This window comes from Pagrus major, chromosome 19 (assembly GCF_040436345.1).
Source record: "Pagrus major chromosome 19, Pma_NU_1.0".
Taxonomy (NCBI): domain Eukaryota; kingdom Metazoa; phylum Chordata; class Actinopteri; order Spariformes; family Sparidae; genus Pagrus; species Pagrus major.
Window position 1 is genome coordinate 5,747,473 of NC_133233.1, and position 26,079 is coordinate 5,773,551.

The 26,079-nt window shown below is 44.0% G+C and overlaps 1 protein-coding gene across 1 annotated transcript in view; it reads left to right on the top strand.

Moving 5' to 3' along the window:
• The first annotated feature begins 14,168 nt into the window (after positions 1 to 14,168).
• zeb1b (zinc finger E-box binding homeobox 1b) overlaps positions 14,169 to 26,079 on the top strand; it is a 54,952-nt gene continuing 43,041 nt past the window's right edge. Inside the window, exon 1 of the mRNA XM_073488315.1 lies at positions 14,169 to 14,226. Coding sequence (XP_073344416.1) covers positions 14,169 to 14,226 — 58 coding nt within the window. The remainder of the gene's footprint in view (positions 14,227 to 26,079) is intronic.

Consider the following 26,079-nt stretch of genomic DNA (forward strand, 5'->3'; position numbering starts at 1 on the left):
CTGTGATTTGACCCTCAGGGCCACTGTACATACGTATCAATGGTCTGCAGAAACTTTCACTGCCAACATTTTATCCTGGCAACTGGGCTGGGCATGTGTTGTGGACTATATGAGCTAAGTGCTTTTTTTTAACAACACATAGAGGTCTTAACTGTAGAAAAAAGCAGTTGTGGCATCCTGACTTTGTGATCAATACAAGGATCTTTAGCTCAGGGCCAAATAGAATTAAGAATTGCTTTAGGATAATGACAGTATCGACCAGCGCTCAGTAAAGCGTTTCAAGCTGTGGCAGGTTAATTCCCATCTATGAAGGTGTACAGGGAGCCAGTCTGAGTCAGGTTTGACGGTCAAAGTAATTCTCTCCAGCCTGGTGCTGCTGAAGCACTATGCACAGCACCTATTTCCCCCTGTATCACACAGCCATTTTAAGCTACTGCAATACAATTTACAGCCTGTTCTTTGGAAACATTTGAGAGACTTCGTGCCATCACAGAAATGGAGAAGATTTTGCAAAAGCTACACTTACATAGACCACACCAGTAAAATTTAACAGCTGCAAGGTTATGGAATAATTCATCCTCTCCATTGGCATGTGCATACATATCTGTAAACCCAAAAGTCCTCGGGCGACTCATGGACGGCACGTCATGAATTACAGGTCAGTATGAGTTATTGCCAGATCAGGCTACAAAGCATTAAGGCTGACACTGTAATATAACATAATAAGACAATTACAGCTCTGAAAAGGGCTCAGGCAAACAATCATAGGAAAGAATTAGCTCCTTTTGCATGTTAAAACAACTGGTTCCTCCAAGGACACAAGGAATTCTGGCAAAATGCAAAAATTACTGCTGTAAGTTCTCCCTCTTCTTTTCAAGCTGATATATTTTTTAAGCAAGGTCCATTGAGTGAGCGCTCCTTGTTGCGTATTCCCTCTGTGAATAAAAGTAATTTACCTTGCTCATTATGTGAGACATTGAGGTGTTTTGATGTTTGGAGATGAAAATGCTTCGAGATGAAATATTCATTTTTTTAGTTGGCTTAATTATGTATGTGTCCACTGTCAAGTTGAAAACTGCTGCTCCTGTGAGGGATGTTTCAAGCGTACCTTTTTGCCATTGGCGCAGAATACATTACCTCCTTATTACAGGGATTGCCTGGCATACACTCATATGCAACCTTATGGAAATATTAAATGAAGAGGCTGCACACCTCAGTGGACACACTGAATAAGCATGAGCGTCTCTTGTACGTGACTCATAATGTGAAGGTTGGGATGATTGTATTTGACTCATTTACTGAGTCATCCATTGTTTTATTTAAGACTTTGTTCTTGTCATATAGATAAAAAATATACCTGTACGCTTTGTCCTGCTATTTAAAATATCCTCATCCCAACAGTTATGTAATGAGTTAGTGCTCTGGATTATGAGCAGATGGTAAGTGAGCCTTAGGTGTAATTTGTCTGACATCATAAGAGTCATATCCCTGTGTGTGAGGCTTCATGGTCATGTGAGAAATCAGCATGTCAAGCTGGGGTATTTTCACAGGGGCCATGTCATATGAATAGGTCAACATTTTGGGAAATACAAAAAAAGAAAGTGAAATGAGAAGACTGATCGCACACTAATGTGTGTAGGCTACAGTAAATATGAAGATACAGATAGCAGCCAGTTAGCTTTAGTTAGCATTTAGACTGAAAACCAGATCCTGCTGTTTTTGCATTCCAGTTTTTGTACAGATGAAGCAAACTGGATATAAAATGAGCTTGTATGCCAATTTTATTACTGTCGGATAGAGTCAGGATAACTGCTGACTAGAGCTGCGCTGATTAGTCAATTATCGATTAGTTGATCAAAAAGAAAATGAATTCCCAACTTCTTTGATAACAGATAAACAATTTCAGTAATTCGAACATCTGCTGGTACCAACTTCTTAATTCAAGGACCTGCTGCTTTTCTGTGTCATTTATGACAGTAAATGAAATGTTTTTGTGTTTAGGACCGTTGGTCAAACAAAAGAAGCAAAGCAAGAAAATTGTGATGAGCATTTCCCACATTTCCTGGACTTTTTATAGACTAAATAATTAATCAATCAATCGTGAAAATAATCTGTAGATTAATTGATAATGAAATTTTTGTTAGTCGCAGTCTTAAGTCTTTATGTTAAGCTAGGCTATCCATCCGCTGGCTCAAGCTACACATTGAACAGACATATATGAAAATGGTATCGATCTTTTCTTCTAATTCTTGGTGAAAACAAAACAAATAAGCATGATTCCAAAAAATACTCAACTATTCCTTTAAGTAAATCTGGAGTCAGCAAATTCTTAGCCTTGATTCAGATAAAACTTAGAAGCAGAATCTGTCGAAAGTGAAAAAAGTGCTCACAACCCTACAAAAGCTCACTAGCATGTTGTTTGTAATTTGTGTTATCAATACACAATAAGAAATGTAAAAACAGGAAGTGGTTTGGAGGGAGTTACATGCAGGAGCTATTTGTTGCTCAAACAACAGCTTGGGTCAGTGACAGTGCACAGAATCCCAGAGGGTTGTCCCATAGTTGGCAGACTTGAGACCTGCCACCTTACCAACTGAATCATGACCAAATCATGCAAGCCATAGCCGCTACACAGAAGTGCACATAATGAAACTGTTGGTCGTCATGGTATAGCTGTAACATACAATTCCCACTAAAATAAAAAATGATTTTAACACCAATTAAATGTGTTAATTAGTGATCTTCGGAGGTGCTGGCAGGCTAACTGCGTTCTCCATATCTCCAGTATTTATGAAAAACTAGACTAAGCATATCCTGACTCCAGCTCCATACCTAGAGCAATAGCTCGGCATTCTCAAAATGAAATCAAATCTGTCAACTCTAAAGCTCACTGATTATCACATAATATCAGGTTTATTTAATCCGTACAAAAATTGAAGTGTAAAAATAACACCTGACACTATTTCTTGGCTGGGCGCAGTGATTTACAGGAGTCCCTGCTGGTTGCCTGGCAACCGTACGGCGATGACAATAGCCCACATAAACTCAAGACCAGATTTAGTCCAGCACATAACCTCCCTTAAAACTGAGTCAACCATCTCCTGGCTGTTGCTTCATATTTACAGTACAGACATGATCATTTTATCAATTTTCTCATCAAACTATTGGCAAGAAAGAGAATAAGCATATTTCCCAACATGTCAAACTATTCATTAAATGTTCAAATATGAGATTCATACAAACCTTCTCTACTCAGTCTCAGAAAGAAAAATGACTCCTTTAGGCACTTCATTTCAGGGCACATGGGGCAAAGAGAAATGTGGAAAAAGAGAGTCAGATGAAATATCTGCAAAATGAAGGAAGGCACATATTATATTTCATATTCTTTTTCCTTGTTGGATTATCCGGCTGTGTTCTATGAGTGTGTCATCGCGTTTGTGGTTGTATAGTTATGCGTAAGGGTTCCAACTGCCACGCTTTCCTGCTCTTTGGACCTCTTTTCCTTTCCAAGCCATGAAGTCAAGGCCCTCTTGCTCTTTCCAAGGTTGTAAAACATGAAAATGAAACACTAGTCTATCTCACTTTCACTTTTGTCCAGATGTCACATTGATGTGTGATGCTCTCCACATGTTACTAATCCAGACTTTTGCTGCATGCTTGGCTTACACCTTTGGGGTGAATACTCAAGATGAGGGGTGATCAGGGTTGAACTGTTAGAATACACATGAACAAAACTGTATATATGTATGGACACCATGTATGGACAACATAATGCCCCCACATATGTACCTATTATACCTGATAAGTTAGACTATACATAAAGGTTAAGTCAATCTGATGCTCTACGCTAAAATTAGAGCGTGACTGTTTAAAGTAGTGTTTTCTGTATGAATTAACCAATGAGTCAACTGTCAGAAAATCGATGAAATGATCATTTTTCCTATCGATATCATACAAAATGTAAGGCCTCTTGTGCAAGAGCTTCTCAACAGTGTGTAGGATGACAATGTAAGATATGAGGAGACGTACTACTGTGACAGAATGCCTATGAAAATGAGCTAAAGAGCAGCCAACTAGCTAGGGGGTAACTAAAGTTACACACAAACAGCTCACTCTTCTCTGCTCATTTGTTTTGAATTATTTCTGGTAATCCACAGTTGCTACATTTAGATAGTACTGCCATTTCAACTGTTCTTGAAACACACTCTGCTCATGGCGCACTGCCACTGAGTGTGGTGCTCTGAATAAGCAAGCCTGTCCTCATCAGAAAAAAAAACATATAGGTTGAAAATGAAAGTAGGTTATTACGACCCATATTTACATTTGTTGTTAGGCAGCGACCTGTAGCCACTGTAGTAATTATAGCAGCAAAGGAAGAGGCGAGGAGAAATAGTATAATATGGGAAAGGTCCATTTGGAGAGGAAGTTGGGGATTGAAGTCACATAACATACCGAAATTACTTAATGTAGTTACATTAGGTACATTAGGTTTGGTAATGTAGGTACACTTGTAACTGAAGTTACAGATGTAACATAGTTATTTTAACCCAAAACACAATGTTTTCCTAAACTGAACCATGTAGTTTTTGTGACTGAATCTAACCAAACTTTGACCGTATGACGAAGCCTGTGTCGCTGTAACGCTGCAACAGTCATTTGTTATTTAAGGAATGGTGATATATGAGTTGCTGGAAATCAACCTATTCAGTTATTAATTTATGAGGGTGGGTTGGAATAAGCAAATGGTCCAGTTTGTGTCAGCGTGTGCTCTGCGCTAATTACGAAATACACCCATAGTCATTTAGTAATGAAAGTGAGTTTGGCTCTTCGTGAACATCTCTCTCATCATCTGCACATCATTTTCTTACGCAGTGGAGCAGTTTCATAGTCGCACAGAATGGGCTTCATGTCATATTACTCACATTACGCTGTCCTTTTAAAAAAAGCCAGGAAAAACTTTAGACAAAATCAGCGTGTGAACCAAATCTTGCAATGCGTCACTGATAATTTCCATAAGATAAATGTAAGAATCCCACTCTTATTTCTTTAAACCTCTCTATATCAGATATCTGAACACACCCACTGCTGGGTAAGTTTCCCTTTCCTGAACACTTCATTAGAAACACTAAATGAGCACTATCTCTGTACATGTTTATTTCCAAAGCCTTACTGGCTGTTATGTTATTATTGCAGTCATTTCCTGTGCTGGAATTTCATTTTGGGGCTCCCTTTTCGCTCCTAAAACTTACTAGCAGCCTGTCACCCTTTCAGCACCTCTCGGCTGGCTCTTGTAAAGGTGTGGGTGGCCATGGTTGGACCCTGAAGTGGCCGCACGGACGCTGAGCTGTGAAATTACATTAAGCCGCCAGCCTAAGGCCCATGGCAATCCTCCCTTAATGAAAACAGTTTCACAGCACAGGCTGCTCGCAGCACCGGAGACAATCTGTTTGACAACCAGGGCTTAATATGGAGAGGTTGAGTAAAGGGACACCATAGTAATTGGCTGGCATTTTGGATGTTCATTTATAGTGCACCGCCGCTATTCATGTGCGTAGAAAAAATGTTCTGATGATGAGTGTGTGTGGGAAAAGAGTAGGTGTGTGGTATTCATATTCATCCAGTGAAAACAGCAGTAGCCTATCACAGATCGAAACATGAGCACACACACAAACATAAACCACCCACACACTATTCACTCATAGCGCTTCATCATTGTACCTATATAACCACACGGTCTCAGATGTGTTACCACGTAATGGAAATATGATGTACACACAAATACACTCACATAGGGGGAATGCAGCAGATTAGTGTGCATTAAAAGGTCCCGTCATCAATGAAAAGTGAGCTCCATCATTTTTTGTGAGCTGCTATGTGTCTCTTTTTTTTAAAGCAGTGAAGAAGAACAAGTCAAGATATAAATATCTCTTCTATTAGCTTTGTATTTTAAAATGCTCATTAACCCCATGTGGTTTCTAGCCGTGCAGATATTTTTGGTTTGATTTGCTGAGTGTTTGAGATGCATACGCTTTAATACAACAGAAGTGAATGGACAGCCCAGTCGCCAGGATAAAAAGTTGGCAGTTAACATTTCTGCAAATCACTGATATGTTCACATTTGTACATGTCATAGGCCGATATACCATACTGACATTTCTACAATCAGGTCATATCAGATTCACATTACATGTTTATGACCTGACTGTCATAACAGCAGTCGACCAAGAAGGCTGCCAAGCAGTGACTGCAATCTTCAACGCATATATTTGACTAGGGACAATGGTGTGTACATATGTAAGCATGACACTACTGGGTATAAGGAGGCCTTAGGACAATTTCCAGTGATGGTTGTGGCATGGAAAACTTGATATTTTTGCTGGTAAGTCAGAACATCTCCAGCCATGTTTGTGGTGACCAAAACAGATATTTTACGCCAATATATGATCTTTTCCTAACCCTAACCAAGTGTTTTTGTGCCTAAACCTAACCAGGCTACGAGCACAGCAAAAATGGAAAATTGCGACAAATCAGTGGTTTGCAAAAACATTTGCCAACATTTATTCTGGCATTTGGGTTGATTGAAGGTCCCAGCAGGGAGCTGAAGTTAAGATAAACCCGCTGTACACTAACACCTAACTCGATTTCGGCAATTACCTGATGGACTTGGTGGAATATGGAGCAAATAAAGGGAAACACATCTCCCTCAGGAGTTGGTAGAGACCAAAATCAGAGCTAAGAGGAGCATGGACATGACAGAACACCACTCCAAATGGAAACTAATGTTGCTCTTTGTCTTAGCATAAATATGCAATTGCAGTGAGCATTGCACATTAAGCATTACAGCTTCAGAGGTAATATGTCAGTGAGGTGTTTTCACTGTGTTCTGCTTCCTTCATGTGGCTTAAAACAGTATCTCCATTATAACCCGCAGTGTATGCGCTCTAATGAACAGTTTCACATAGTTTGAAATGTCAGAGACGGATATTTCAAAGCCAGCAGAAACTTCCTGCATGGTTGAAAATGTGCATTTTGGGCGCCACAACCCTTTAACAGTGCAGACTTCAGAAAGATTCATGTCCAATTTAAATCGGGTAGGAACTGGGCAAACCTTTTCATGATAGAAGCAGAAGAGAGTCTGAAGCTGCATCACCTGATTAAGAACATCATCTTGCCACTGCAGTAAACCTCACTTCACACATATTATTTCACCACACACTGGTTTCAACTGAGAGAAGATGGCTCCAAAAATAACGCCTTGATAGACAGAGTTTGACGTCTTTGCAGAGCGCACAAATGCTGTTCCAGCCGCAAGGACAAATGAACAGTAAAATGCAACAGGCGCTCCAATAAATACAGTATAAATTTACTCTGGGCTTTCCAGAGGATGGCTGTCTCCTTTTGACAGTCACAAGAGGAGAGAGAAGACTGGGGCAAGCCTGTCTGGAGCCCTGAGGCTGTGTGTGTGTGTGTGTGTTCATGTGTATGTGCATGCATGTGTTCGCAGAACTTCACACACACGTCTCGCTAGCCAAAACAAGTATATATCTTGGCCTGCCGTGGAGACAGGCAGCGTTACGTTCACCCACAGGTCAGGAGCTCTCAGTCCCGTGGCCACCCACCCCTGTGGAATTATGGGAGTGGGGGAGTTCATGTTTGTTTGTGTAACACTGAGTGTCAGAAGGGGTGTCTTCACCCCCAATCCTCCCTGACAGTTATCTAATCTTCATTTTTGACTCATAAGGTGAAGAAAAAAATTGAGAAAGGAAATAAAATAACACATTTTTGTTCCCTCTAGTTTTGCCTGAGATTAAAGGTGAACTACACCAATTTTACAAATCAAAATCACTTTATTTGTCATGGGAGTCGAACTTAGCCTGTGACAACAGCTCTATAATGTCTTCTGTGGCTCTGGAGTAGCTTTGTACACTGGGAAAAAATGCCACTTCAGAAATAAGTTTAAAAAATGATCTTGGTGGTCATACAAACATAATTTAGCACAAAGCCTTACAGCATTACATAGAAAATGTTGCTTAAAGGAACAGTTCACCCAAAAGTGAAATTCAATCATCATCTGCTCACCTCAATGTCAGTTTAAGTTTTGAAGTTTTATAGTCCGCAAAACATTTCTGGAGCTTCACAGCAAAACAGCGTTGCAGCATTCTGCTAAACAACTCAAGTAGCTGGGGACTTGTTTTAAAATGTAACAAACAACTGAAGAAGACAAACAAACAAATAAAATGGCTCCATACAGCTTGTCAGGCATAATCCAAGTCTCCAGAAGCCCAGAGATCATAGACTGGTTTGAAAAGACATTATTTACACCCTTTATAAAGGTAATCTTCACCATAGCTAATAAGCTAAAAGCGTTAGCATGCACCCTGTCCGAAGTGGGTGTACAAGCTCTACTGTGCATTGAGGGTGTAAATAACGTCTTTTCAAATCAATTTGGGATCTCGGGGGTCCTGGAGACTTGGATTACACTGGATAAACTGTACGGAGCCATTTTATGTTTTTTGGGTTTATTACACATGTTTTGCTGTGAAGCTCCAGAGATGTTTTGTGGAGTACGAAGCGTCACCTGACTTACAATGTGCAGTAGGGTGAGTAGATGGTGGAAGAATTTTCATTTTTGGCTAAACTGTTTCGTAAAGGGACACTTCAACCCAAAATCAAAAATACCATTTTTTTTTTCACTCACCTATAGTGCTATTTATTCATCTACATTGTTTTGGTGTGAGTTGCTGAGTTTTGGAGATATCAGCCATAAAGTATCCCTTTTCTCTAATATAATGGAAGTAGAAGGCACTTTGGGAAATCATGACCCAGTTACGCCAGTTAATCCACAGACCATGTTGTGAGCAGATTCATGTAGGAACTATTTTCTTTCTATCAGACTACACCCACCAACTGTGTCACACCATCTACAGCTTGAAAATAAATGCAGTAGAGTAAAAGTTAAAACATAACTCTCTGAATTATAGTGGAATACACACATAAAGTAAAGTATAGTATAGGTATAGTTTAAGTATAACCTTAAACTTTACCTCAAAATTGTCCTCAAGTACTGTCTCCTCCATCTGTGACGCAGTCTCTAAATCCAAGCCTGATAACAATAACGGGGTATTTTAATATCAGGAGAGACTTCAGAAATACAGTCTGAAGTGCTCTGGAGCAAGCTCAGTGACTCCGATGAATACGCACATGACATGGAAACGTTAGTCCTCATAAACTTTGTTGCTCCAGTACACTTGGGACTATATTTCTGAGGAAGTAATGCAACTGTGTGTGGACTAGTAGAGGAGTATTATACATCCATTAGGATGTCTGAGTGAGTGTTTTGGTGCTGTCCTATTCACCTTTCCCCCTGACTAAGATGTTTGGGGTGTGTCTCACTCCAACTAGTGTGTCAGCTACTTCCTGTCCTGAGAAAAATCCATAGAAGAAGACGGAAGTGAGTTGCGAATTCTCCGGCTTGGTGGAGGAAAACCGAGAGATTGACATCTAGTCCTCCAAACATTGCATTGTTGGCTTTCAGACTCTGACAGCATCTATTCAACTACTGTTGAATACTTGAGCTGATATTTGTTTCACCAGCTTCCCCAGGGGGGCCGACTTGACCTCTCGAGAGAGACATGAGAAAATTCTCAGGCTTGCAATAAGATCTGTTTATTTGCCGTGAGCCAGATAGTTAAAAGCAGCAGAATTTATAAATCAAAAAGCTGTTTCCCTTCGAACTCTGTTTCCATTCTCACAGCTCTTTTTGTGCAGTGTGACGCTTCACTTCAAGGCTGAAATTGATCTTTCTCTTCTCCACAGTATCAGTTGCAATGAAGGCTCCAGTTGAGCACTTGTAATGTGTGTGTGTGTGTGTGTGTGTGTGTGTGTGTGTGTGTGTGTGTGTGTGTGGAGGTGTGTGTGTGTGTATCTTTTAGCTGGATATCTGCCTTGACTGCAGCTGAGCGGAGTGCCATGGTGGTGATAGTGCTGTGTGGGGGTTGCTGGTCTGTGGAACGGGGAGGAGGAGGAGGACCTCACATTTAGCTGCCGTCTCTTGGGAGAGATTAAGCAGTTTAGTCTTTTCTGTGTCTCTCTCTATCACTGCCACTGCCTCCTGCTTCTCCTCTCTATTTGGAGCAGGGCAGGGTGTACCTTTTCTGTCATCCTCCTTTTGCACTTTCTGTTCCTCTCCTCTACTCTCGTTTCCCCTGTTTCTCCACTCGCTCACTTTCTTTCCATCCATCCAGCCTGCCTCTGACACTCTGAGCCCCAGACTGTTTCTATTTTACACTCTCTCACCTTCCCCCTTTTTTCTTACCCACCCCTCTGACCCCCAAACATCCAGCTGATTCTCCTAGCTGACGGCCCAGATGGCACAGAGAAATGCGGGTTGTGGCTGGATGTACAAACCTGCCCCCCCACCCCACCCCCTCCTTCCCCACTCTCCGATAGGCTGCTCTGGCTCGGCCGTCCCACTGAGCTGATCCCCTGGTCCCGCGTGGAGCACCGTGGAGCTCAACCACTACTCACATTAATCTCCTAAACGATCCTGGACCTAAGAGGATCAATACTCATTTTCAGGGAGCAGCATGATCCCTTAATGTAGTGGAGGATGGCTGCTTATCCCTCACTCTCTCCCCCCTCCTCGCCTCAGTTTCAACTCCCCATAGGAAGAGCAGGAGTCAGCCTTTGGTTGTATTTCATGGCCCATTTTAGTTAAGACGTAATCTCGCCTTAATTGCTGATGTCATTATTCAGGTGAGTAACACCTGTATGTCCTCTTTGGGGGTGGTGTACATGATTAAAAAAGCCCTCTGTCTTTATTAGCTCAGGTATTAGTTTTAGTGTGAGGTGGCTGTTTTCGTGAAATTAGATCAATGTCTTATAATTGACTAATCTGACCCTGCTTTCATCCAACTCATACAGGGGCCGTCAGGAAGCCTGCTTGGATCTAACAACATAAGCAGCAGCTCTCGGTGTATTTCTCATTTGCTGATGTATGAATTTTCTTCAGCACAAAATACACAGAGATTTGCCAGAGAAAATAAATCACCCTGTTTTACTCCAGTTCCTCTGAAACACATCAGAGATGTCTTCAGGCTATTTCATATTAGTAGTGGTCGTATAATTGTTATTCTTTGTTTTCCACAGACGCTGAAAAATGACTTCATGCTAATAGCGCCATGATCCAAGGAAAATGGGAAAGATCGGACTTTCCATTGGATAACGAGCATCCTATTTTTCCAGGCTGGCTGTGCAGGGAACACCACTAGGACTGCACAGTTAACGTAGTGTCTCATCAATGATCTCTGCTGATATCGACTGTTTCTGGGGCCTTTTTCATCAAGGATGGCAGAGAGAGAGCTTCTGGGCACCCTCCCCTCACCAATCCCTCTCAAGCAGGCTGTCTATTGGTGGAAGAGGCCACCTGGAGCAAGTTTGGAGGTGTTGTTTATGCTAAAGTTATTACTCTCTGTCTGGGCAGCCTGCCCCGAGAGCTGGAGTGCTGTGCTGCTACTGAATTATTCAGCCCAGAGATCTGCCATCCTCTGTATACAAGCTGTCACATGAAGCTGAATGATACACTGATTGTCAAGCCATGAGGAGATTGTTACCTCCGCCAAGGAGGTTATGTTTTCGCCTGTGCCCGTTTGTTGGATGGTTGGTTGGTTTGTCAGCAGGATTACACAAGAACTACTGAACAGATTTTCACAAAACTTGGATGGAGGATGGGTCTCGGCCCAGAATAGTTTGCATTAAATCAGGGTGTGGATAAATTCTGCATGAAACGGAAAGCCAACAGTGTTAGCCCTGAATATAAATCACGCCCCCCTGCCATGCAGCTACATTGTGGCCGACTCTGTCTGACCAGGTCGCCAGGAGCTCCGAGTGAACATGGCCAATGAAGTGATTTGGTGGCCGGTCCAAGTGGCTGGAGTGGAACCTTACACAGCATCCGAGACAGAAGGCTGTCAATTTGACGACAGGGGATACAGTACCAAGGTGGTTTTCTTGCCTCACAATAGTCAGCTAATAGGGCCGCTAACGTTAGCTGCATGACTAAACGAGCAAGCTTTAAATGTGTAACAGCAGCTAAACTCTGTACACCACCTCAGTACTGGACTCCCTGTGGTCAAACAGACTGCAGTTGGTCTTGGAGTTTTTGTTTGGACCCGACACTGGCCGTGTTCACTTGGTACAGCTAGCCACTGTTAGCGGTTACTTTAGCAAAAAGTGTTCAAAATGTACTTTCATCATAAAACTCACTGGTAAATCACAGAGGGTTCAGGCAGAGCAGCTAGAGGACCAAAACCTGAAAACACCACAACATATGATCCAGTTTCACCCAAATCAGTGAATGAAGTTATAAATGTGTGTTTTTGTACAGTAAACAGTGAAACACACTGCTCCAGCAGCACATCTGGGCTCTGCCACTCTCTCAAGTTAAAGAGTGATTGACAGCTGGTTGACATGGTAGAACTGGTTGAGCTTACCTAAGCACACATGACATGTTGTGTGATGGGACAAAGACATGAATGGATATTGTTACAAAAATACAAAGAAATACATTATTTGTAATTTTTTGGAATATAGTTGTTAAATACATGCACAATGTGAACATGGATGTGATCTAAAATGATTAACAAGTCTTTAACATTGTTCCTCTTTTTTAACTATCTGTTATTCTTCCACAAAACAATGGAGATTATGATTCCATCTGCAGTGTTTTGTTGTCCTGTGGATGGCTGTTACTGATCTGCTGAGCTTAAATTATGGTTAAGCAGTTACGGTTGGTTTAACATTTAGATTTTGATATTGGGCTTGATTGAATTGAAGGGGACTGTTGGGCCTTGGCTGAGCTATGCACTCTACTGAGTGCCATTCTAGTTACCTAAATACTCGAGATGTAGAGTTATATCAATGTGACATAATACCTGGATATATGATGAAATGTAGTGGCCTCATTGAACAGCCTGTCTTGACAATACAGGACACCCAACTTGAGGCAGAACTGGGTCACACAGTCTAGCTGCCACAATAGACTGAATGATGACAACATCTCACATACCAGAGGTCCAGGCACCAGAAACCTTACTGCTTCAAGAATAGCAGCAACCGCCGCTCCTCTGACCTATAATTGCATGTCCTGGGACCTCAAGCATCAGTTCATTCTGTGTCGGGTTTATAAACTTCATCTTTCCTGTCCTGAAGAATTCACCTCAAACATGTGATCCTGGATTTTCCTTTTCTATTTACACAGAGCCCAGTGTGTGTGTGTGTGTGTGTTGTGTTTGTACATAGAGGTCTGTCCGTGTCCTCTTCATCACCGCTGCAGTGAGCTGGGATCAGGAGAACAGCAGGGTCTTTCTTTAGGTGGAGGATTGAATCAGTGATGACAGTCTCATGACCTCTTCCTCTCAAACACACACACACACACACACACCCTCTGTCTGGTGTGTTGCTATCCTACTGTGCAACACACACAAAGGTGCACATGGACACAAGCATGACACGTAGGTCAGTGGGTCAACGGGTGGCAAAATGTCATATTTGAAGGTGCTTGAATAAATGAATGAATAAATGAATGAATGAATGATTGTCAATCACTGATTATATGTCATAAAATAATTAATCTTCAACTAATTACTTATAAACTGTATGTGTGTGTAGGAGACAGAAAGTGATAAATATGCCCATCTTTAAAGTATTTTATTTTTTAGACAACCAGCCCCCAAAAATATCCCTGAATAAAAATATATTCATTACATTTCCAGCCTGCATTGTGCTCAGGTAACAAAGACTAACTGAAAAGGACTAAAGTGTAGCTTATCATGTGATGAACAGTATATATGAACACAACCCTTTAACCACCATCACCTCTACCTTTCACTTACTCATGACAGGAAGAAATAGCTGCATTATACATGAGCGCACAGTTCTCAGAGGCTGGCCAGGTACCCTGTACACGCAGCCATCCCTCTCACTTCCAGGACTGACTGAGCGGTTCTGGCAGCGTGGGTCGGGGAGGTGCGGGAAGGTGATGTCGTAAAGCTGAGTGTCGTAAACCAGGTGCGGAGAAGGGGAGGTGAAAGGGAGGGAGGAGGAGGAGGGGGAGAGGGGGTGAGAGAGGAGGTGACTCTCCAGCAGCATTTAGACACAACGAAAGGATCATGGCGGATGGCCCCAGGTGTAAGCGCAGAAAGCAGGCGAACCCGAGGAGGAACAACGGTGAGTAAAAGTACTTCCGATGCGGAGCTTTTCTTTCAGGGAGACGGTTTAGAGGCTGTTCTGTCCCCCGGTAATTTCACCGGAAAGTTTGGCGGCCCAAAAGTCCGGTTTTTAGTAGCAGAAAGTGCTGGGAAGTAGCAAGTGAGCGCTGTATCACAGCCCTGTGTGGTGTACCGTTATACCTGGGTCGCGTCTCTCCCACCGCCTAGCGGTCCGCTGCACCGGAGACCGTTATACGCACCTCACCCTGTAATGAGCGGAGCAGCTTTTGTCTTCACTTTACACCTCTTTAATCATTTAAATGTACTTTGACCCTCTCTACACACTCTACATTCATTGATTTACTTTTATTCTGTCGAGTTTTTGAGCCCACCACCAAACTCGGACCTGTTTCTGCGGGAGGCAGGCTACCTGACTGTTATTGCGACAGGTTTGTTTTAAAGAAAGAATAAAAAAGAAAAGCATTAGATATGACTGTTCTCCTGCCGTCCTTTGTGTTTCTGGGACAGAGGAAACACAACTGTTTGGTTTGTTCTGTCTTTCTTTCTCTCACTCGGAGCAGGTAGCGATAGGACACTGTTGCTGCACTACCCGGGCTGACAGAACACGTCCTGTCGGGTTGAATCCCGCCTGCTCCGGGCTCACATTATCTGTATATTATCAGAGACACCATGACGGTGTTTAATGGCAGAAAGGAGAAGAAATGCGTGTTGTTGTGTTAAAGCCCGTTTTGAGCCGCTCTCTCATCTTTACATTTCAACTTATCACAGTGTTTCAGTCCCGCTGCTCACACCGCTCACCTTAAATGTTTGACCAGGCTCTCTGACAGTAAAGTCCGGGCAGAGGCTCCACAGAAACATGGATGGGGTAACAAGAGGTTCCGGAGAACGAGGGACATCTCACGCGCTGTTTGTGTGAGCAGCCCATATAAGGACAGCGGATCCTCTCCAGCCGCGCGCTGGGAATCCTGATTCTTGTAGACCGAGCGAACCTCTGACCACACTCAGTGTTTCCAGGCGGCTCTCCTGGAGCCCGTTATTCCCTATTTTAACAGCCTGTGTGATATTTATCGATACGTACACACACTGCGTTTCGGTAGCTATGCGGAGCTCAGCGGGTTTTCGGCCACCTCACTGTGGTGTGGAAATAGTGTTTGTACCGTTGCAAAGTAGAATAAAAGTGTCTGTGGAAGGACACGGTGTTATTCGATGTAGCTCCCGTTTTTTTTTAATTTTGCGTAACTTCAAGGCGAATGTGAGGACTTTGTTGAGTTGTTCACGTCTGTTGTCTGGTCTTTGCATGTAGGATATTTACGTCGTGGGTCGTTGTGGATCAGTTAAGCGACATTTTTGAAACCACGGCCGTGACTATTTATAATTATTTTACTGTGAGAGGAAGCCTTTTTTTGTCGCGGCTCTGACAACATGTGTTGTCTATCAACTAGTCATGCTCATGTGTTGTGCCACCCAGTGTAGCTGAGAGGAACTGGGGTAATGCTGGAAATTCAGTGTTATTCTGTCAAAACAAACCTGTGTCATTAGCTTCTTCCTGTTGTGCTAAAAGCGGTAATTCGTGGGAGAAAAGACAACGGTGTTTTCTTCTGTGGATACCCGATGACTGATGGCAAGAGTGCCACATTTTACATGGCTGCTGTCCGTGTTTTCATCTGCCATTTCGGTTCGGATGTCGTGCGTTCAGTTATTCATTTCGTCCCTGGGGCACGTGTGCGGTAAAATATGTGGACGGTGTGGACACACCTCAGATAACGGTCCGCTGTCAAGGTGTGGATATGTCTCTGCCTCCTGAGAGAAAGGTAGTCTTATTTACTCTGGAGAGACTTCAGGACTTCTACCTGTCATTTTTGCTTTAAGTTAACAAGGTTTTATTAAATGCTTCTCTACAATGACACAGCCCTATTGATATTTAAAGTCACATCCTTAACCCAAACAGATGTGATCCCTGTTACTTTGCCTCATTTGCATTTGCTTCAAAGAGTCATCAAGGTCTGCTTTTAAGTCCTCACTTCCTGCCACAAGGCTGCTGATGTGTCATGTAAATCACCTTCTCTGCTTTTTGAAGGGAATTCTTCAGTAAAAGTTAGATGAAGGCTGGTGTCACAGCCTTGTTTTTATGACATTTTTCCGGGAGGTTAAAGGTGCACTATGTAGTTTTGGAAAAGAAATTCAGAAACTCAAAAAAGGTAATCTTTACAATATTGATAAGGTATTAATACAAACTCAGAAATATTTGTTCAGAAATAAGGTCCCCAGAACACTGTTTGAAGCTAGAAAGGTGGCAGGGTCCGCCACATAAAAACAAAGAGAAAACAGAATGAAATTGTGTTGTCCTTTAAGATCAGTTTGTTTATTCAGTTTATTCCGAATTTAGTTTGTTTAGGAATGAAACGTATCAATGGAGATTTTTCTCTTCTGATTAACATTTCTCCCCAAAAACTACATCGTGCTCCTTTAATACAGGCTGCCGTCTTTGCAGGAACCAACTCCACCCCATTGGCTTCTTTTAGTGTTGTAAAAAGTTTCAATAACTATTTCTCAGGCTGTTGTAATTAAGCAAGCCCTTAAGTTGTGCCCAGCTTGTTATGGTCAGTGGCTTCTGCCAGGTCCCTGGCAAGCAGGAGCAGCTGAGATCAAGGTGAGCACCATTCCCTGCTGTAAACAGAGAGGTGTTAACAGCCCGCAGGACGACAGGTGTTTGCAATCGGCGGGATACTACAGCTTCCTTTGTCGCTTCTCGCCAGTCAGCTCCTCTCAGGAATAGCAGCCGATCCCTGCGACCGTAATTTAACACAGCAATTTGGGAATAGAAGAACGCGCCCAGTGTTAACATTCTTTGCAAAAATAAACATGGCTGTGCTTTGACAGCTTTGTACCCACGCTCAAGAGCTAGAGCTGATGTGTTCAGAACAGTGTTTCAGAGACACCTTGAAATAAGTGGACATACAGGTAGCTGAGATTTCTGTTTATTTGATAATATAATAAGGATCATTTGTCTCATCCCCTAATCTGTTTCTCTCTGTCTCTTTCTGAGGCATGCTCTCACACACACTCACACCTTGATGAATCATCCGTCAAATAAAGAAAATGAGGTTGTGGGCTTGGCACTTGGCAACAACTCATGTAATGCTGAAGAGCATGTTTATTGGCCTGGTAAAACTATACTTAAACTATACTTAGTGCCCTGGACTCACTCACCCTGTCTAGAAACGATTGAATACAACCACATGCTGTAAGCTTGTGGGAGAACAATACATTTTTTTAAGCTATAGCTACAGTTTGTGTGGTGAAACAATGTTTGGGGATACATATGGAGGCTGTGGAGGAGGTGGGGAGTGGCTCCGGAGCTCCACATGCCACTCCAGTGTTTTAAAAGACATCTGTTTACATTTTAAAGAGGTCCACCCCTGTTGTGTGAAGAGTTTAGCAGAGGATGACATTTTTCATTTATCTCGCTGCTTTTCACCAACTTCCTCAGCAGCTTCATTTGAAAGTGCCAAGTAAGAAGAAAATCCCCCCCGCCTCCGCTCTCTCTCCCTCCGTCTCTTCCCTCTCACTCCTCCTTCCAGAGCTTGTCCTTTATTTGGGGGTTAAGACACAGTAGCCGGGGTGCTGTTGATTGCCCCCTGACCTAGGCACCCATGCGTGCGCAGAGTATGACTTCACTTTCCCCCCCTGTGCCATTGTGTGGCTTCCAGCATGTCCAATTGTGTTTGTGTTTAAGTCTGTTCAATAAAAGGGGGAGAGAAGGGGGGTGGGGGGAGTGTTGGAGCTGCAGCTTTTTCTCTGCTCCATCTATTCCTCCCTGACCCCTTTAACTGTGGGCTCCGTGTTCCTGTGGAGTGGAATGGGGGGGTGGAGAGACTGTGAGAAGTGGCTGAGGTGACTGAAGAATTTTACAACAGGTGACAACTGAGGGGCTGGCAGATGAAAAGCGCAGCACACATGGCAGCTATCTTCCAGACCTGTGTATGTGGGTGCCATACTTGGAGCATACTGTTCATTATCATAACAAAATATACTTAGGACCACGTACAGGTACAGACCACAACCATTCACTTGTTGTTGTTTTTTTTATTAACCGCCTGCAAAAAAAGTTTGGTTTCTGGCTAAGCTTCATCCATCAACGTGTCCATCAGGGTGGGAAAAGGCCTGTCCTCATCTGACCATTCAGCGGAATTAAAATGATGTGATGTACGACCACACTCCCACCTCTGTTAAGGCAGCTTAATGATTAGCTGCTCCCATGGAGGCTGAGAGCATTAGCCTATAAAAAGGTGCTCTCCCTCCGTAAAGAAGGAGTTTTAAACCCAGAGTCAGTTTCAGTAACCCCCTTAACTGCGCTTGGATGTGCTTTATTGGGGTTTGTGTGGCTGAATGCTTAAATGAACCATTGTGTGTTCAGGCTTTAGTGAGAAAGCCTGAGGAGAAAGAGCCTAGTTACCTTTGCAGTTTGCCTGCTCTACCTCATACACTTTCAGTGGCAGAAGAAAAGGCCCATTCAGCGGGCCCGGCATGGGGAGGGAGAGCCCTTTTCACACTCAGCTTGTGGGAAACTTCTCCTCCATACTGTGCATGCCATTTGCATATGACCCATTCTTTTCCCAAAGGTCCCCGTGAGGGAGGAATCCGTGGAACGTTCACAGAATTCATCAAATCCCTCTCTCACGCAGCCCTCGGGCCCTCAAGGGCCTGCTTTGCAGCTCTCTGTTTGACATTTTTGTCTCGGAAATGTAGCTTACATCTGCGTCATGCTCGCTTTCCTTAACGTTACCGCCAACGCATCCCCGTGGCATTTCTGTCCCGTGTATTTTAAAGTGATGATGTGCACTACCCAGCATGCTGTTTTTAATGTCAAGGTGAAGGCTTAATTTGGCACAGTTGGCAGGAGTTTCCCCAAATCCTCAGTATGGGCCATGAGGTGTCCATCTGCATGACAGGACAATGTGATGGCGGGCGTGTGCGCCTCGGAGGCTTCCTAACTGACGGTGACACAGCCATCGCTTACACTCTCCCTGAGTGGACACAAATATTGTACATAGGGGGTTGTTTGAGGATGAGGCGGTGGGAGCTTGTAGCGACGCGTCAGCTCAGTGAACTGAACAAAAACACTCCGGAGCAAAATGTGGCCCCCCGTCAACAGCAGCCTGGATTTATTTTAGGTACTGTTGTAACCAGAGCTGCTGCCCTGATGTGACAACATGTGGAACAGCATCCACACTGGCATAATTATGGTTGAGTCAGTTGTGTTGGTCTGTAGCAGCTCCGGCCCTAAACACTGATAGTGACACAGATAGAGGTGCACATACTTGTTGCAGTCCATGTAGGGAGGAGAGCTCACTTAAGTGTATCATGGAAGCTAACTGAGCAGAAAAGCCTCCTCTGCCCTCCTCTTCTCTCCTGACTCCAGAGCACGGTGAGTCATGGGCAGACAGGTGTGTGTGAGGATGACCTCAAACTCTCCAACTATGTTTTTCTTTTTTCTTTTCTTTTCTTTTCTTTTCTTTTCTTTTCTTTTCTCTGAACTGTCCCTTGCTCCCTCTTGGGTCTCTCCCTCCATGCCAGCCCCTCCCTACAAGTGTTGGGGGTGAGAGATAATATTCTTTGGTATTGTGTGTATATGTATATGTATTTAGGGAGAGATTACCTCTAAATTGCTATCCCAGTGGAGGTAAATATTGTGTACGGTGTGCCCATCGCTGCCTGTTGATGTGTGTTTTTAATCATGCATTTGGTGGCTGCTCTTCAGGTCCCTTTGGGTCTGTCTGCAGACCCCTCCTCGTCCCCCATCATCACCACCATCTCCTTCCCGCCCATCCATCCCCTCCCCTCCTTGTGGTCCTCAGTGGAGCGGTTAATGAAAAAGACTGGACCGACACAATAGGCAGAAGGCGGGCCCGGTGAGGGGCTCTTAGGCCAGCTTGTGTTTGTGGCAAAAACTCATCAGGGCAAACCTCTGCTGTAACTTCACTTCAGACCACCTGACTGTCACTTTGTGTGTCTTTCTTAGCTTATTTTGTGTCATAGATGTTGGATGTCTCATCCCTTTTAAACGTGCTTGACCTTATTACAGTCCCACAGTGTCTCTGTCTACAGGGATGAAATGAGATGACATCAGATGAGGAGTAATCCGCTGCCATGTATTGTGCTTTGAACACAGTGTAGTGGCTGGCGTTTTGCCAGGCCGTTATGATGACCATATTGATTTTCCTCTCCGCAGCACACAGAACTGATAATGACCCTCCTGAGGGGGTACGCATCCATATTCACATACTGATTTCAGTTGCACAGCCTGGCTGTGATGTGACTAACAAATTGAGTGTCCCTCTATCCCTCAAGCCTGCATGTGCATTGAGCTAGGCTAGGCTAGCCCTGTGACAACTCCGGCAAAAAGAAAAAAAACCTGAGTCACCCTGTTTGTTAGTCAGAGAGAAGGCAGGCTGCTATGTTGAATGTCAACATGGATAAACATCCACACAGGATTAATGAGAGGAGAATGGGCAGCCTGAAAACGGGGGTGGGGGGGGGGGCCTCACGGAGCATCCGCATCGCCCCATTTAACTCATGAGTGTTTTGTTGAGCTCCCCATGACCCCGCTAGTGTGACCTGACCAAAGGGGGCAGCCAAGCCTAGACACACTCATAGACTGTTATAAGAAAGGAGCTACAGTATGTCTCTGTGGATGACAAACACAAAACAGTGCCTGAACAAAAAGGCTAAGGGCATCAAAATAACAGCATCTGATGTTTAGTATCTTCAGAACAACTTTAACCAACTCCAGACATTTACTGTATTTCCAGACAGTTGTGTCTTTCTTGGAGTTTCTCCTTGCAGAGACTCAACAGGGCTGGCCCCTGTTAGAGAATTACCTGCACGTTATTTCTGTGTTACATCACTCCACATGTTTCCCACTCCCACCACCTGAGTGTCAGTGCTCCTTCTCCAAAGTATTGCTTAAATACATACATGGATTCATTAACAGGTGCACTCCTCTTCTGTTTGTTCAAAGTTGTACATAGAGCCCATATATCTAAATAGATCCAGAGCAAGTTTGCCCTTCTGATTTTCTTGTGTGTCAGAGAATGTCGATTGTTCACATTCACATTAAAGGAAAGAGCCAGATGTTGGTGGGTGTTGGGGTTTTTTTTGTCCACTGAAAGGATTAAAGAAGTGGGCTGCCCTACCCACAAACTCTCTGGCTCTGGGACCTTACGTCTCTCTAAAATTAGAGAATATTTGGTACTCAGTTGGTGGATCAGAGGAGAAGTTGAACAGGGTTTGAGGATCGCTTCTTGCATATTTCCAGAGGCCTGATGTAGCTTAGCATTACCAAGCAGCCTCCTTTAACGTACTACTTCATATTTCTATTGCTATACTACTGCTAAGTTAGGAGACCACCTTACTCTATTTAAGATTCTGTACAGTATTTGTTCTAAAAGCAAAAGAAATCATTTCAAAGGAAACACAGTGTCACATTGAACCATTCAGGCTTGATGTTCTGTCTGCACAGCAGGGTTATGTCTGGGATCTTGCTCTTGTTGACCAGCCTGTAAACTTCGGCTGTCCACCCCCACAAGCACCTGTCACACACAATCTACAGCTTTCCAGAGCAAAGTACATGGTGCAGTTTTTTACACTGGGAACTGGAATTAAGCCAGTGACCTCTGACCCGTCTCAGCCCACCTGTCCTGGCTCAGCTCACCGCTGCCAGTGTTCAGGTGTTTACTGTCTAAACACACTGGGGCCTCCCCGAGCACGTTCCATAAATACATGTGTGGGTGTACAGTGATGTGTGCGTAGTGAATGAAGAGGGAGCAGATCCCCTCGGATCGCCACAGCCAGGCGATGGTACATCTGTCTTCCTCCTCGTGCTGACAGAGCCCTCCCCTCTCCTGTTTCACTGCCGCCGGCACTTTTGCTTGCAAGTCAATGAAGCATGGCCTTTAATTGATCACGTTTGGAGTTGTAAGACACTATTAATTAGTGTTTGCTCATCACTTGTTTGTTTTGTCCAACTGTTCTCATCAGAACACTCATCATTCGTTGTATGATGTGTCAGCTGCATGCCACTGTGCTTACAACATCTACAAAGCCACATGCTACAGCCTCCACCTTCTGTGATCCTCCGATTCTCTGTTTCTCATAAAGTGTCACACTCTGGCTCCTCTTTGTATTCTTTTCTTTCTGCTGTCTCTCTTCCTCCTATTCGTCTCTCTGGCAGCTGCCTTGGCTCTGATTCTCCAACACCAGCAGGTGCTGTAGGCATGCAGCAACTCAGCTATACAGCACTCATAAATAACACCTGACAAAAGTATGAGAGAGCCAGAGCTACAGCCGGAGTGAGGGAGGGAGGCAGAGATTGAAAGTTTCCTCTGGCAGGAGAACAGGGTGTGGCTCACGGTCAAACGCTGGCCTTCTCAAGAAGGACATGTTCAGAATAGAGAGAGAAAATGTGAGCACGGCAGAGAAAAGAGGAGGAATGTGAGCTTTTATTGCCTTGAATGTGTGAATGTGTTTCCTGTTCTTCTAAACTTTGCGTGGTTCCTCAATGCAAACTTTTCAATAAACCCCTTTCATGCAAATTTCTAGTAAATGGGTCTTTTTAAACACAAGGCCAGCACTAAGTGACTGGTTAAGAAGGAACTTGAATTTGAAGGAAAGGTGCGTTATCTTTTCTGTAATTAGGATGTAAGAGCGTGGAACAATGTTAATTGTGCTCTAAAAGCAAATGAAGAGGTCAGGAAAGAAATTATATGCACACTTTTATAATCATCATCGGTAATGAAGCAGCACTCGGAATAAATGAACCCATAAATCAGCCTCTGATCAAGGACAATTAATGAACACTGCTCAAAATCAAATCCGGCCTGTCTCTTTGTCATTTTATGCTCTTCAAACCCACCAACGCCAGACACACATCCTGTCTCATCAGAAGCTATCGATCAGCCTCTCGGGGCGAAGGTTAGTTTGTCATTTTCTCTTGCCTCACCGCGAACAAAACCAGGAAGTGTGTGAGAGATTACGGCCCAGGATGCAACCTGAAAGCCCTTTATCTCTGTGAAAACAAGAGGCTTCCTGCGGCCCTGCTCCCATCCAGGCCACCTCCCCCTCCTTCACCTCCCCGGCCCCCAGCACCTGTGGCAGCCTATTTAAGGCTCCTCATCAGGGGCTGCGGAGACCACAAACCGGGGCAGAAAAAACATGAAAGCCTGGAGAAAGAATCAGCGCTATTGCTGAGCTGTAGAGCTGTCTGATTCACAGCACACAGAGGGCAAAGAAAAACAGCATCTCTTTTCAGACACATTTTAAAGGTTTGGCTGTGTAAATTGAAGGGTGAGCCCAGAACCAAAGGTCTTTTTTTTTATCTGTAGAGCACCTTGCTATCCTGTCGAGACTTGGAAACTCTCCGACTTTGTCAACCCAATGACTCTCAGTGCTTCCAGTCACTTCTGACCTGCCCATAAAGAGCAAAGAGTGCCTGGACACAGTATGACACACAGGCCTGAAGAGAAAATGGTCTGCTCTGTTTGCCTGTCATGTCAGAGTCATTCTTTTGAGGAAGTTCACGACTTGAATTAGCCACATTTGTTCAGCTTTAGTGAAACAGTTTTTCGGAAAGATTCTACCTCTCATCTGGTAGTTTTGATGAGTAAGCAGTGGCACATCAAATCTTGTCGGTCACCTAATGTTGTGTTGTTAACCCAAAAGCCTCAGCCATAGAAACGCTCCCTCGCTCCTTTGAGTTGCTGCCACAGCTGGCAGGGCCAGTTTGCCTTGACAGTAGCCTGCGTAGAATTTCAATGACCCCCGTCCTCCCCCTGGTCTTATTATGCCATCGCTGCTAACTGGCTCCTATTCACTGCAGTGTCCTGACTTCCCAGAGGGGCCTAGATAAACAAGGGCTATTCAGTGACTGAAAAGCCCACCCCCTGCCAGCCTCGGTCCCTCCTTGTTTCAGTGCCAGGCTGCAGCGCGTCTCGCTCGCCACCGACGCCAGCAGCAGCAGGCAACGTGCCATCGATTCTTCTGCATCACACAGCACACTTTTAGAGGGATTAAACTTCGACTTAACTGTGATGACTGATAAATGGCTGCCGCTAATGTAATGTATGAATGATGAGGACGGCTGGGGCGGTGCAAGGAAGGGGCATCTGTGTGGCTTTCTGCATGGGTGTGAATGTTTGAGTGTTAATATGCACTGTGTGTGAAAGAGTTATCTGTAGGTGTGGTGTGGTGTGATGTTGCAGGCCAAGCTGACTTCCTGTTGTTCTCGTCCATCAGGGAGATCAGGGGTGGGGGATGCTCCCATGAGACTACCCCGTGAGAGTCACATGGTCCGCCTGCAATGCATTTAAAGGCCACAGTTTTTGTGTGTGTATGTGTGTGTGTGTGTGTGTGTGTGGCTCAGTGTGTTAAGCGTGGTTTGTGAGTGCATTCCTGACCTCCACCTGAATTCTGACCCAAGTATGAACTGTCTCTGAGGTTCTTCCTCTCTTTTTTTGTTTCATTTTCTGCGCTTCCCTCCATCCTTCCTCCCAATCAACAGATCTCACAGGAATGGCTCACACCTCCCCAGGGTGCTCCTCTCGCTCTCTCTCTATCTCTCCTAACCAGATGTTTAAAGGCTGTTTGTTTGTTTACCCAGTAGAAGTCACTTTGATTGATGGCGACCATAAAACTGTGCCACATACCTCTGTATTAAAGAGAATATCATAGGAATAGGACATCTAATTGCATCAACAGTTGTTAGTGGAAATGATTGGCGACGTCATTGTGATGGCTGGCGACTGTAGACCATTGGTAAGCAGGAGGGACAGCGTCCCTTAGGCTGTAATGGCCCTCCTGTCCAGCCCACCTCCATCATTCCCCAGCTAATTTAAAGCAGTGCCCTTCTAATCGAATGGCTGTCTGATAAATCTATTGAATCAGGACAGATGTCCGGTGGGGTGTGGCAGTGACACAGCGTCTAGACAGGCTGAGAGGTAAGCAGACGACTCCAACGTGATTCAGATCCAAAGGAATCTCAGCCCGGTGCTCTCCTTGACTCCGCCAGTCATGTCTGCTGACGTGCGCAGAAGCATTTTAACCAAATCTGTTCCACCTGAGTATCTGATGGTCAAGTCCTCAGGAGGACACTGAGACATTTTCAGGCCAACATGGATTATTACGAACACACGTAATGATTGTAGAGCACACGCTCAGAAATGACATTAGAGCTGATTGAAGCATGCATTATGGTAACAAGGTAGCAGGCTTATATTTGGGTCAGCCTCTTCTTAGGAAGGGGGCAGAGGCCTGGGGCTGAATTCCACCTAATAATTGTATTGCCCTGTGACAGATAACATTGATGTAAAGCTGTTTATTGTTGATGATGAGTCTATTGAACCCAGGCATGCTCTTTCCCTCGTCCTTGGGGAGCTTATCCCTCAGGCAGGCCTGGCTGTGTGTTTTTATTAAAACCCAGGTTTAAATGGAGCAGGTCCGCTGATCGACAAGCAGATTAACCAACTAATAAAACATACATCACAATATATAGAGAGGCCCCCTCTGAGACTCTGGCTATTAATATACAAATATAGAGGATTACTGTCTGCCTGTCTCCATGGCCGTGGAGAGGGGATTAGGGTCCTGGTCCAGACAGATTGGATTTAATGTGTGTGTAAGACTAAACGATTGCTGTTGTACAAAGCCCTCCTGTATGTACAGACTGATCTCTGCTCTCTGGCTGACACGTCACTACATCCTGCAGTGGATCAGTTACATCCAGTACATTTGTGGGTCAGAAACATCTTATTTTTATTGTATCCTCTATTTTGATGCACCATACCTCCTGCCTCAC